The 10,104-nt window shown below is 51.9% G+C and overlaps 4 protein-coding genes across 4 annotated transcripts; 3 read left to right on the forward strand and 1 right to left on the reverse strand.

Moving 5' to 3' along the window:
* The first annotated feature begins 1,508 nt into the window (after positions 1-1,508).
* On the forward strand, positions 1,509-3,955 carry PHACADRAFT_212833 (uncharacterized protein). Its single transcript, XM_007400021.1, has 10 exons — positions 1,509-1,825; positions 1,880-2,330; positions 2,384-2,471; positions 2,527-2,558; positions 2,617-2,715; positions 2,770-2,787; positions 2,842-2,913; positions 2,967-3,072; positions 3,124-3,403; positions 3,454-3,955. Exons 3-10 carry the CDS (start codon positions 2,403-2,405, stop codon positions 3,642-3,644), a joined length of 867 nt encoding a protein of 288 aa, XP_007400083.1. The 5' UTR covers positions 1,509-1,825; positions 1,880-2,330; positions 2,384-2,402; the 3' UTR covers positions 3,645-3,955.
* A 334-nt stretch (positions 3,956-4,289) lies between these two features.
* Positions 4,290-5,303, forward strand: PHACADRAFT_165558 (uncharacterized protein; the record flags this gene model as incomplete). The annotated part of the gene is made up of 4 exons (XM_007400022.1): positions 4,290-4,379; positions 4,430-4,814; positions 4,863-5,188; positions 5,241-5,303. 4 exons carry the CDS (start codon positions 4,290-4,292, stop codon positions 5,301-5,303), a joined length of 864 nt encoding a protein of 287 aa, XP_007400084.1.
* Positions 5,304-6,385: 1,082 nt separating this feature from the next.
* On the reverse strand, positions 6,386-9,099 carry PHACADRAFT_128546 (uncharacterized protein). Its single transcript, XM_007400023.1, has 18 exons — positions 8,912-9,099; positions 8,728-8,847; positions 8,658-8,669; positions 8,546-8,606; positions 8,378-8,492; positions 8,276-8,327; positions 8,122-8,204; positions 8,041-8,062; positions 7,886-7,990; positions 7,735-7,824; positions 7,592-7,682; positions 7,492-7,541; positions 7,426-7,439; positions 7,197-7,370; positions 7,016-7,145; positions 6,783-6,963; positions 6,700-6,716; positions 6,386-6,646 (listed from the first exon to the last, which is right to left on the reverse strand). The coding sequence occupies exons 1-18, from the start codon at positions 9,044-9,046 to the stop codon at positions 6,500-6,502; spliced, it is 1,599 nt and encodes a 532-aa protein (XP_007400085.1). The 5' UTR covers positions 9,047-9,099; the 3' UTR covers positions 6,386-6,499.
* A 734-nt stretch (positions 9,100-9,833) lies between these two features.
* PHACADRAFT_57168 (uncharacterized protein) lies at positions 9,834-10,091 on the forward strand (the record flags this gene model as incomplete). Its single annotated transcript, XM_007400024.1, has 1 exon — positions 9,834-10,091. A coding segment is annotated over one exon (258 nt), but the record flags the coding sequence as incomplete, so codon positions are not given.
* Positions 10,092-10,104: the final 13 nt, after the last annotated feature.

Genomic DNA, 10,104 nt, shown 5'->3' on the forward strand with positions numbered 1-10,104 from the left:
TGAACCACGCTGATGAGCAGCAGGAGCGTTTTGAATGCAGATAAACACATGACCGAGTGCGACTCAAGGTGTCAGAGTCAGAGGTAGAAGCGAGAGGACTTTTTCGCCGACTCCTGATTTTAGGCCCCCGTCGTTGCTACATCATGGCGTCTCAGGGTGACCAACGTTAGTAAGACTCTTAGGCCGCCCTGTGTTAGCCGGCTTTGCAAGCGCCCCAGACATCGGGCCCCGACGTTGGTTACGGCCCGTACTGTACCTGAAGCGAGTTTTCTGACAGCTCGCCAAAAAATCGCTAGAAATCGAGAAACAAAATAATGGCGGGGTCAGCGAAAACCGACATTATGTGTGTAATCCGGTATGGTCGTTAAAGTCCAATATTGGATAGATCGGCATTTTCGGAGATGCACTCCTAGCCATTGTGAAGGCGAAAGCCAAGGCCATACAAAGTGCACTCGAACCTCCGCCCTGATTCGGCGTGTAAGAGCGTCAGTGTCCGGCCCCCGCTGCTTTGCCGCCGCGCCGAGTTCACCGCGACACCCGCGTTCGGGTGTGCTCCTCAAACAGATTGCCATCGCGGACGGTGTCTTTGGTATCGTACGGGGCTAGTCTTGGTTTTAGGGTGCTGAGCATTGGCAAGCGAGAGGCAACCGTAACAAAACCACTTGTAGTGGTTGATCAGCGGACTTTGAAAATTCTGCTGCAGGCCCGCACCTCTACAAACGGAACCTATAAACTCCGAAAGTCCTCGTTACAATTTTCTCGGGTAGTACAGGTCGCCACGCCGCGCCAGCATTGAGTCAGACAATGACCCAAGCTAAACTCGTTAACAGTCTACTCGGCAGTTGGTAGAAGCGCGTACCGATGGTGGGATGGTTGGCTGGTATTGAGCCTAGACACAAGCGCGTAAACTACAGGTGACGCAACCTCCGGGCTCCGATGATAGCAAAAGGCTGTCGCACCACAGCGTGGACGAATCTGAAGCATGTCATGTTCGAGCTCCCCTAACAAACCCACGGCTGTATCTGATGCAGACATCGTAAGCGTCGCTGTCCAAGACTATATGGAGCGGCCTATCGCTTTGGGACGGGATTGGATGATACTGACCCTCAGGCTGGCTCGCTTTTGTTGCCTCGATACATAATCGTCGACATCACAGCCTTGGATTCGCAGTGCTTGCCGAGCTCCAGAGCTTGTGGTTCCTGTGTACGCCTCTTCACTTGGACATTGTTACATAGGCCAGTGGATATCATCAAAGCAGTGTAGTACCCGCATGCCCCGGCCGTCTATCGCGCGAACGTTCTCCAATCGGCGCCGACGAGAGCCATTGACGAAGACGCTCCATGTTCAACTCACCATTGAAATAGGCACGAGCATAGTGACAAGGGCAGAATGCAACAGGCTTCTATACCACGAGATAAATTAACATGTCTTTTCGTCTAAAAGAGGCGTGAGAAGAGCTCAACAACATTTTCCGAAAACAGTCAGTAGGCGCCTCTCCGCTTTTCGGTGCTTCTCCATCTTCCATGCCCCAGACCATCCTGGGGCGACACGATGAGCATCTTCGGCTCCTTCATGTGGACATCAAGAGCTTCTAATGACAGCGTGGATTGTTAGAGAAGAGTTGTTGCGCTCGTGCTTTCTGGTGGATGACCATAAGCCACGAAAGCGAGCTTGGAACTTCCATCCACCGCTTCCGAAATCCGGCGAAGTTGGCGGTCTAGTATCAGGAGCTTTTAACTGAAATTTGGGACGGCTGGGTCAATCGAGATCTGACACTCGCTTTGATTTTGAACAGAGAATGGCTCTGCTACCATGCTCAAACTCGGTCAGTGAACCTCAATTGAAGCCGGTGTCGCTGCCGAACTCACGCCAATATCAGCAGACTTCCTAGGATGCTGCTTTCCTGGGATCCGATTCAATTCTGTCGAACATGCACAGCAATCACTTGCATGGCCAAGTGCACCTACCGCTCTCTCCGATGACCAGCGGAGCAGGCGACGACCGGACGTCAAAGCCCCACATGCACGCGTCAATAACCCTCTGCATTGGTACCCTGGGTTGACCTAGGGACCTGAGTTTCACGGCATCCCAAACAGCAAGATCACTGACACATCGGACGACCTCTTGAACTTAACGAAATGTCCACAAAAGTTCATGGCTTCGTGGCATCCATTCGGCGTACACGTACTTCGAGACGTGTAACCAGGGAATCCGAGGGAAGAGACCCAGTCAGACGCTCACTTAACATAGTCTTTATAACGCCATGATTGCACACGAGAACTTACCGCGACGGCAGTGCTGCCCTTTTGCCATCGTATTCTTGCTCGTTGGTACGTGACCGTCATACGTGGTCTCCCTATTATCTGGAAATTTGGTTCTATAGGTCTGGTAAGGCGGATATTATGCTGTGCACCGACAATCTGGCGCTCGACACCTCTCAACGCGGCTTGCAGGCGCTGTATACCTTTCAGGTATGCACGAACGATAACATGTACTCGCATAAGATTGTTGATAGCGTTCGCCAAGTCTGCCCATGCAGCGCCAGAGGAATTATTACGGTGGGCGTCCCTCTCTCATGTCCGCGAATTAGTCAACTTCTGACGCTACGTGAGACAGTCTGGATGCGCTGCATGCCGGAATAAAAGATTATTTTGGCAATCATCTCTCATTCGCCGACCTCTCGTCATCATCTCCTCAATCAATCCTTGAGATAGGGTTCGTACCGTTCCGTATACATTGCGCTTGTTGGACTAACCAACATGTTGACAGCTGCGGCAGCGGTGCATGGTGCGCCTCGTCATCATCATCTTCTGCGGGGCAAAATTTTGAACCATGATTCAGGGCTATAGAAGCAGCCCAGGAATTCCCACATGCACATGTTACGGCGATTGACATAAGTCCCCTTCCTGAACGGTGGGCACCTTTCTCGTACAAGCTGGATACGCATTAACGGCGACTTGCTTCAGCCCACTGCCCCCGAACATAACATTCCAGCAGGTAGACATTACTCATCAGTTCCCTTTTGAGCGCGAGAGCTTCGACATCGTCCATTCTCGGCTGGTGATGATGCACGTACGTGACCTATCGAATGCTTAATGCCACAATGGTCAATAACTTGAGCAGGTCCCAAACGGGGAAGATGCGCTAAGACGCGCAATTCAGCTTGTGAAGCCCGGCGGCTGGCTGCTTGTGGAGGACCCTGATGACGACCGGATGCTCGACGGTGGACGGCCGTTGGGTCCTGCGCTCTCAGAATTCATGCAGACATGGGCGGGCATTATGCGAGCTCGTGGCGCGAACCCCTGCATCGGAAGGGACCTCGAGAGGATTCTAGACTCAAGCGGCGCATTCGACAAAATCGGAGTTCGGAAAGCGGTGGTGCCAATGTCTGGAATGTGCGATGGTATGCCGGGTTGCCCTTTCAGAATTTCGCGCAGCTCATATTCCTCTCAGACCCCCCGCTCCGAGCTCTAGGCCAGGCATGGCTGACAAACGCCCTCCACGTTATGGGAGACCTGCCGAAGCGGTACGCCGAGCAGGGCATCACAGAGGAGCTTGCCGTTCGAGGTCGCAGTGAGCTACTCGATCCGAGTCGCAGCATTACGACAGATGTGTATTTCGTCTGGGCGCAGAAAAAGGCGTAATGGCCATTGCAGATACTCGATGCAACATCCTTACAACTGAGCTGATTGCGCACCCAAGATTTTGGTACCTTGCGCGGTGTGAGGGAACTCGTCGGGGCGCGTGTTATGGTTTTGATATCGTGAGCTCTACATTGTGGAGCTTCGAGAATGGAGCGCGCTCACGAGGGCCTACCGGATGCTTTCGGCGTACTTTCTGGGTCGCGTAGCGAATGATAACACGGGCGACTTACACATTGTGACATTCACGCGACGCCGACAGGGACATGGCGGGAACGTGCAAATACCAAACTCTTTTCTGAATAGAGGCGTGATGAAAGCCACACGTAGGTATTTCTTTCCGTGCAATACGGTGCTTACTGATATCAATAGAGAGCCATGCACGGGCTCAGAGCTTCTGCAGATGTTTGATAGTCGCCTCTGCACGGTAGAAGGCGAACTATGCCTATGATGTTCCGGTGCGTGCGATAGGTCGCTTGGGGGATGATACTCAATCAATCGTCTCTCGGAGTGCGCTATAACTACGATTATGAATATTTCTGAGAAACGTCCAACGGTACTGTTATGCTCTCTGGTACTGCCGAACTTAACTTCAAGACGCACCCGTTGCGTTCGCCCAACCGCGCCGTTCTTCGCCTCTCGCCCCTAATGACGGCCTTGTTTGCTCGCCTGCGCTACCATGCTCATACCGTCGTTCTCTTCACAATCTCTGACCTGAAAACAATCTTTTTCCCCATTGTAAGTTCCTATGCCTTTAGATAATAGCGATTTCGATAATCTTGCTTCAGTCCATATTCGCATGTGCCGCGGCTCCCTTGCACTCCACGCCACGACTCCTTTGGGGTTTTATGTGGATATGGATGCACCAGTTCATGTGCAACATTTCGAACCAGTCTAGAGGAGCGGCAGAGGACGCGATAAATAAGCCATGGCGCCCGCTGCCCGCAGGCCGAATCACAGAGTCTCAAGCAACCGCTCTTCGATGGGTCTCTGTGGGCCTGTGCGCGTGGTGGTCGGCAATGTACGGCCCAGACCTTATCCTTCCGACCCTGACGCTTTTCATCACGACGTTTCTCTACGACGAGCTCGGCCTTGCGGGTCACTATATTGGAAAGAACTTCTGCAACATTGGAGGCTACACCAGTCTTGAAATCGGTGCCACGAAGATCATGGGTATGTAAAATTTTCCGCCGATACTTTCTCGCTGACATGCTACAAAAGGCGCCAGCCGGGAGATGGACTACATCTCCGCCACTGCAGTGTGCATAAGCGGTGCCTTGATATTTACGACAATACAGGCGCAAGACTTCGCAGATGTGGAGGGGGATAAACAGCTTGGACGGGTTACATTCCCCATATATGCCCCGGAGTTCTCCCGCGCATTCACGCTGGGAGCCCTCATCGTGTGGTCTATCTTTCTGAGCTGGTTCTGGCGCATAGGGCCCTTATGCGCCATCGGGTTCATTGGTTTGGGCGTTTTCGTCGGCCTCCGCTACTATATGCACAGAGCTGAAGCGGAAGATCGCAAGTCGTATGTCTTCTACAATGTGAGTGCCGGCTCCTGTCTTGCGTGCGTCCTTCTAAGTCGGCCGTTCACAGCTATGGCTCATGCTAGTACATGTGCTACCCTTGAACGCCAGGACCGGGTTCATTCAACTTTGATACGTTGTTTCGTCGAGTATCTCAGTCAGATTTTGTTCTTTCAATCCTTACGATGTATCACAAATGGCTACTTACGTTTTCCGAACTCCTGCTCTGTACACAACAAGAATGATTATTTTGTTACATATTTTGCGCGTCATGAGTGAGGGGCCCACGCCTGCATAGCCGACACGTTGGTTTACGTCGCTATGGACGTCATGTCCCGACCTCCTTGTATCTTCGCTTTCCCACTTGGAGCTCTGATTAGTGGCTTACGCGACAGGGAACCATGAATTCCCAGCTTCCCAGCTTGCGGAACCTCCGCCATTGGGGCAGTAGTATCCATCCCAGCATCTTTCCGCGGTTTGCCTACCGAGCTATCATGTCTGTGGAGCATATCTGGTAGCCAGTAAACGGCCAAGAAAAGTGCCTGAGATGCTCTTCTGATTGAAGATCAGAATCACATGACGGGTGCAAAGAGCATCTGGCGTGCGGTGTGGAAATGCAGAGCGGGAGTTTCATTTGAGCTTGGGGCCTTGAAGAGCTTGAAGATTGAAGTTCGGCTCGACGCCGGTGTGGTCACGTCTATCCGACATCTGACATCCTCTCCGAAGTACGAATGCTGCATTATGAGATAAGAGATTTCCCACCACGAACGAATACTTCCCTTTGAACTGGAAATTCGAGGACCATCGAATCGCATCGATGCTCCACTTTGTTCCTTGGACCGCACTGCCACGGCGCATACCAAATGACCATTCTACTCTTCTGCTCTTCCGTGCGATAGAAGTCCATCAGCCCTTAGGGGCGGACTCCTGTAATGGACATGGGCGTGATCTCTGGTATGTGCGTAGAGCCAGGTACACCAGTTCAGACCACGACTTCTGCGGACAAATATGACAGCTAGGCGGCCGCGCGCTGAACTTCGCCAGTCACGAATATGATGCCGGTCAATCGATGAGTTAGCGTCAGTTGCTGCGCATAGATACTGCTGTCACACATGCTCACAAGGGCGAGCATCGCATGGGTACTCGGGAACCTTGCCACCTGTGGGCCAGTGACACGGAGTACCCGGATAGGGAAGGAGACATCGATTCGTGGTTGCTCGAGTCCGGGCGTTCGTGGCCGCCAAACAGCACATGCTTTCAATTTGTTCAGCGGAGATAACAACTACATTCTCCCAAGATAGATATCGCACGAACGCAATCCAAACTTGTTCACAGCAGCTCAACGCGAACGGGCAGACAGGGTCCAAGCTCCGGCTTGTCAGCGACCCAGGCCTGCAGACTAGACGAAATCTTGAACGTGACGTCCTCGTGGGTGTCGACGAACCTGAAGCGCTCCATCATGTATGTGAGAATTACCTACGTTCAGACAGGTCAGCATCTCCCGTACAGGGTGACTAGACGAAGCGAACCTTCATCTGCAACAGACCTGCCATACACACGAAAATTAGCCCACCGGGCGCCATGAGCAGATAAGACAGAAACGCAATCTCACCAAGACGCGTGCCGATGCAGTTCCTAGGCCCGTCGCTGAAGGCGAGCATATGTCCCCAACCTGAAAACTGCCTGGTGCTCGTGTCGACGCTTCCATCCAGCCATCGTTCAGGGCGGAATGTCTCGCCGTCCTCGTACACAGAGTCCATCCGTTGGAAGGAGAGAATCGGAATCAGAACGACCTGAAATCACATCAGAAATCGCGGCTGCCATCGCATAGTTTTGTGTGCGCACCTGTCCAGGTGAGATGGGAAGCTCCGAGACGACCTTTCCGTTGGAGAGTTTGACGGGTTCGCGCAGCGGGATAACGTCCTCTTTGGTCGCAACGCGTTCCATGTACGGTAGACCAGGGTAGAGACGAAGACTGAAATTACAAACTGTCAGCACAGTGTTTGAAAATCGCGAAAGCTCGTACGATTCTCTCATGACGGCGTCGAGGTATGGTAGTTTCGCCTGGAAATCGTCGTAGTTGGGCTCGCCGGGGAATGCCTTCAATTCTTTGCGCAGGCGTTCCTGCACATCCGGGTGGCGAGCGAGTTCCCAAATCATAAAAGCGAGAGTCTGGGTTGATGTCTCATTGCCAGTGATGCTGTTAATTCATAGATCAGCATAGCTTCCGGTGCGCTATGAGAAAATATTCATACATAAAAGTAGAGATCTGGCAACAGCTCCTATTAGTAAAATTTTGCGCGAGTAACTTCGCGATGTACCTGCGCGTAGAGCTCCTCTGTAGAAATCTGTCCTGCGCTGTGAGCAATCACTACGAAGCGCGTCAGGTGATGAGCTGTTTGAGATAGACACGATTCTCACAGAGTCTGCTCAATAGATCATTATGCGACTTAGGGTCCACCCCTTCAACAACGTCCTCGTTACGCCGAATCATCTCGTGGGCGACCCCAGACTACGTAAAGGATTAATTTCATTTCGTCAGTGAGATGCTGTAGACTGTCCACCTGAATAATCTCTCTTGCTAAGCCTTGCACTTGAAGCGCCGGGATCGGAAGGTCGTTGAGAATTGGGAATCGCCTGAGGAGCATAAACATCTGACGTCGAGCGTCAAGTGAGAAGCACTCTTTAGCGACGGAAGGAGAAGATTGAGCGTACAATGAGAGAAGAGGATTTAATTGCTGGGGAAACGCCTATACGGCGGGCTTCCAGAATTTTGCGTGCATCCTCGCTCTCCCCACCTTCAAAGTCATGGAGGAATGCCTGCGCAGCTGCATTAGTCGGTGAATATGCTTGGTAGTGTCTATGCGCACCACTCTCCCGATAATCGTAAGACTGCATAAACGGTCATAAGTAGCTGCGATGCACGCCGGAGACTATTGCTGCCCACGTACGTCGCTTTGCCTGTCACATCAAACAGGTTGACCCACTTCTTGTTGTTGCTGGCGTGAACTTCGTGAGTGAAGTTGTCTATGACCTAAAGGGTATCATGTCGCATATCGCCAAAGTCAGGTCGTCAGAACTATTCTGTCAAATGGGGTTACTGACCTGCATAGCTGCCACCCGCACATCGGACTCCATTTCCTTCATATTCTCGTGTCTGGGCGAATGTAAGTGGTGCTAAACAGGGCAATTACGAAATGGGCTGACGATAAAGAAGGACTAATAAGATGACGCATTCTCTTGTGCTCTACTTCGCCCTCCACCCATCCGAGGCCTTTCCCGAGCAGGCGACCAATTCGAGGTCTAACCACTCTGCTGTGATCTACATGAGGTGTAAGCACGTTAATCAACGACCCTAGCGGCAATTGTACGCACGGTAGTCATATACTTTCTTCTGCAAAATGTGTGCAATGCCCGCAGGGTCACAAAGAACAAGCTTAAGGCGATATGAGCTCTGGTCATCACTAAAATTGTAAATGCCACTCACCACGTCACGAGCCTGAAACGCGCCGTCGATGAGCATGCGCAGTGTCATACTAGTACGATTACCGACTTACGCCAAACGCGGCCTTGATGCGATAGGTCAGGCCCAACTTGTCGGCCCATTCTCTGAAAATACGACCAGGCGCATTCTTCACAACCTCACCTTCGTGACCAAAGATCCAGGAGGCTCCAGGCTGTGTATGCCCAAATAAAATAGATCAGTATGGCAGGAAACAGCGAAATCCTACAAGCACCTACAGGTACTGGCAAACTCTCCACGGAGTACTTCGACCTGCAGGCGGCATAGAGCACCCAAATCGCTGTGCATATCGGTAGCAAAAGAAAAGGGTGGTCACGCAGCCCAGTTTGCAGGTCCTGAAAAGCTGTTAGCATCGCGCAAGATGGTTCGCTTGAACGTCGTGGTTCTTCCTGGTGATTAGTTTGGTATAAGTATGCTGGGCATGACAGTAATCACTGTTATCTCCATTCACTTACCTGAACATGCTGACAATCATCATCGCTCCCTGTAAGTAAGAGTGCCACAAGAGAAGATGTTGGCCGCGGGCCCCGCGACCCCGACAGCCTGTCGTTCTGGCGCTTAATTAGAATTCGGGGTCTTTACCCGAGACGCGCCGACTCAAAGCTCCCGTCACGGCCATCCGCAGTGCTTGTTCGTCCTTATGGTGCGTGACTTCTTCTGATGTAGATGCTGCAAGAAGGCTTAGGGTGCTGATGAAGATTAAGGACGGATGTTAACATGTCTGCTTAGGCCACCGAAATTCTTGGGCCCGCGCTGAAGGTGACCCCGGCGACAAATACGCAATTTGCTATGAGCTTCATCTCCACAGAAGTACAAGGTTTGAATATCGCCATTTGAACGTTCGAACCCCTAAAGCTTGACATTCCGTGGATGGTATTGGCTCCCGTGGAGTAAAGAATGACTACTGCCGAATCGCAATGACACCATCACCACACCAGCACGTAGCGGTCCTGGCTGAGGAAAAGCATCAATCATGCCATGCTAGACGTCAGGCTCGAAATTGAGAAGTACTAGGAAACTTTGGGCACTTGACCGTACCCATTTTTACTTTCCGCCATGTCACTGCAACTTTGGGCGGGCTGCGCGGTCATCCTGCTAGCCTTGGCCTCGTATCGTCTGCGGCGCCGTCCGACCGCCATATTCCCGCCCGGTCCCCCCTCAAAGCCTGTCATTGGGAACATCCTCGATGTTTCTCCGAAGGCTGGCTGGATCAAATTTACGAAATATAAAGACATTTATGGCGAGTTCAAAGGACTGCTTTGGTTGAGTGTTGCTGACCATCTAGCAGGTGATCTCGTCTTCTTCCATGGCCTGGGCAATAATCTACTCGTTCTCAACTCTATGAAGGCGGTCCAGGATCTGCTTGAGAAAAGAGCGGACATCTATTCTGATCGCCCTGCGTTTACTGTCG

The sequence above is a fragment of the Phanerochaete carnosa genome (genome assembly GCF_000300595.1).
Source record: "Phanerochaete carnosa HHB-10118-sp unplaced genomic scaffold PHACAscaffold_10, whole genome shotgun sequence".
In the NCBI taxonomy this organism is placed as follows: domain Eukaryota; kingdom Fungi; phylum Basidiomycota; class Agaricomycetes; order Polyporales; family Phanerochaetaceae; genus Phanerochaete; species Phanerochaete carnosa.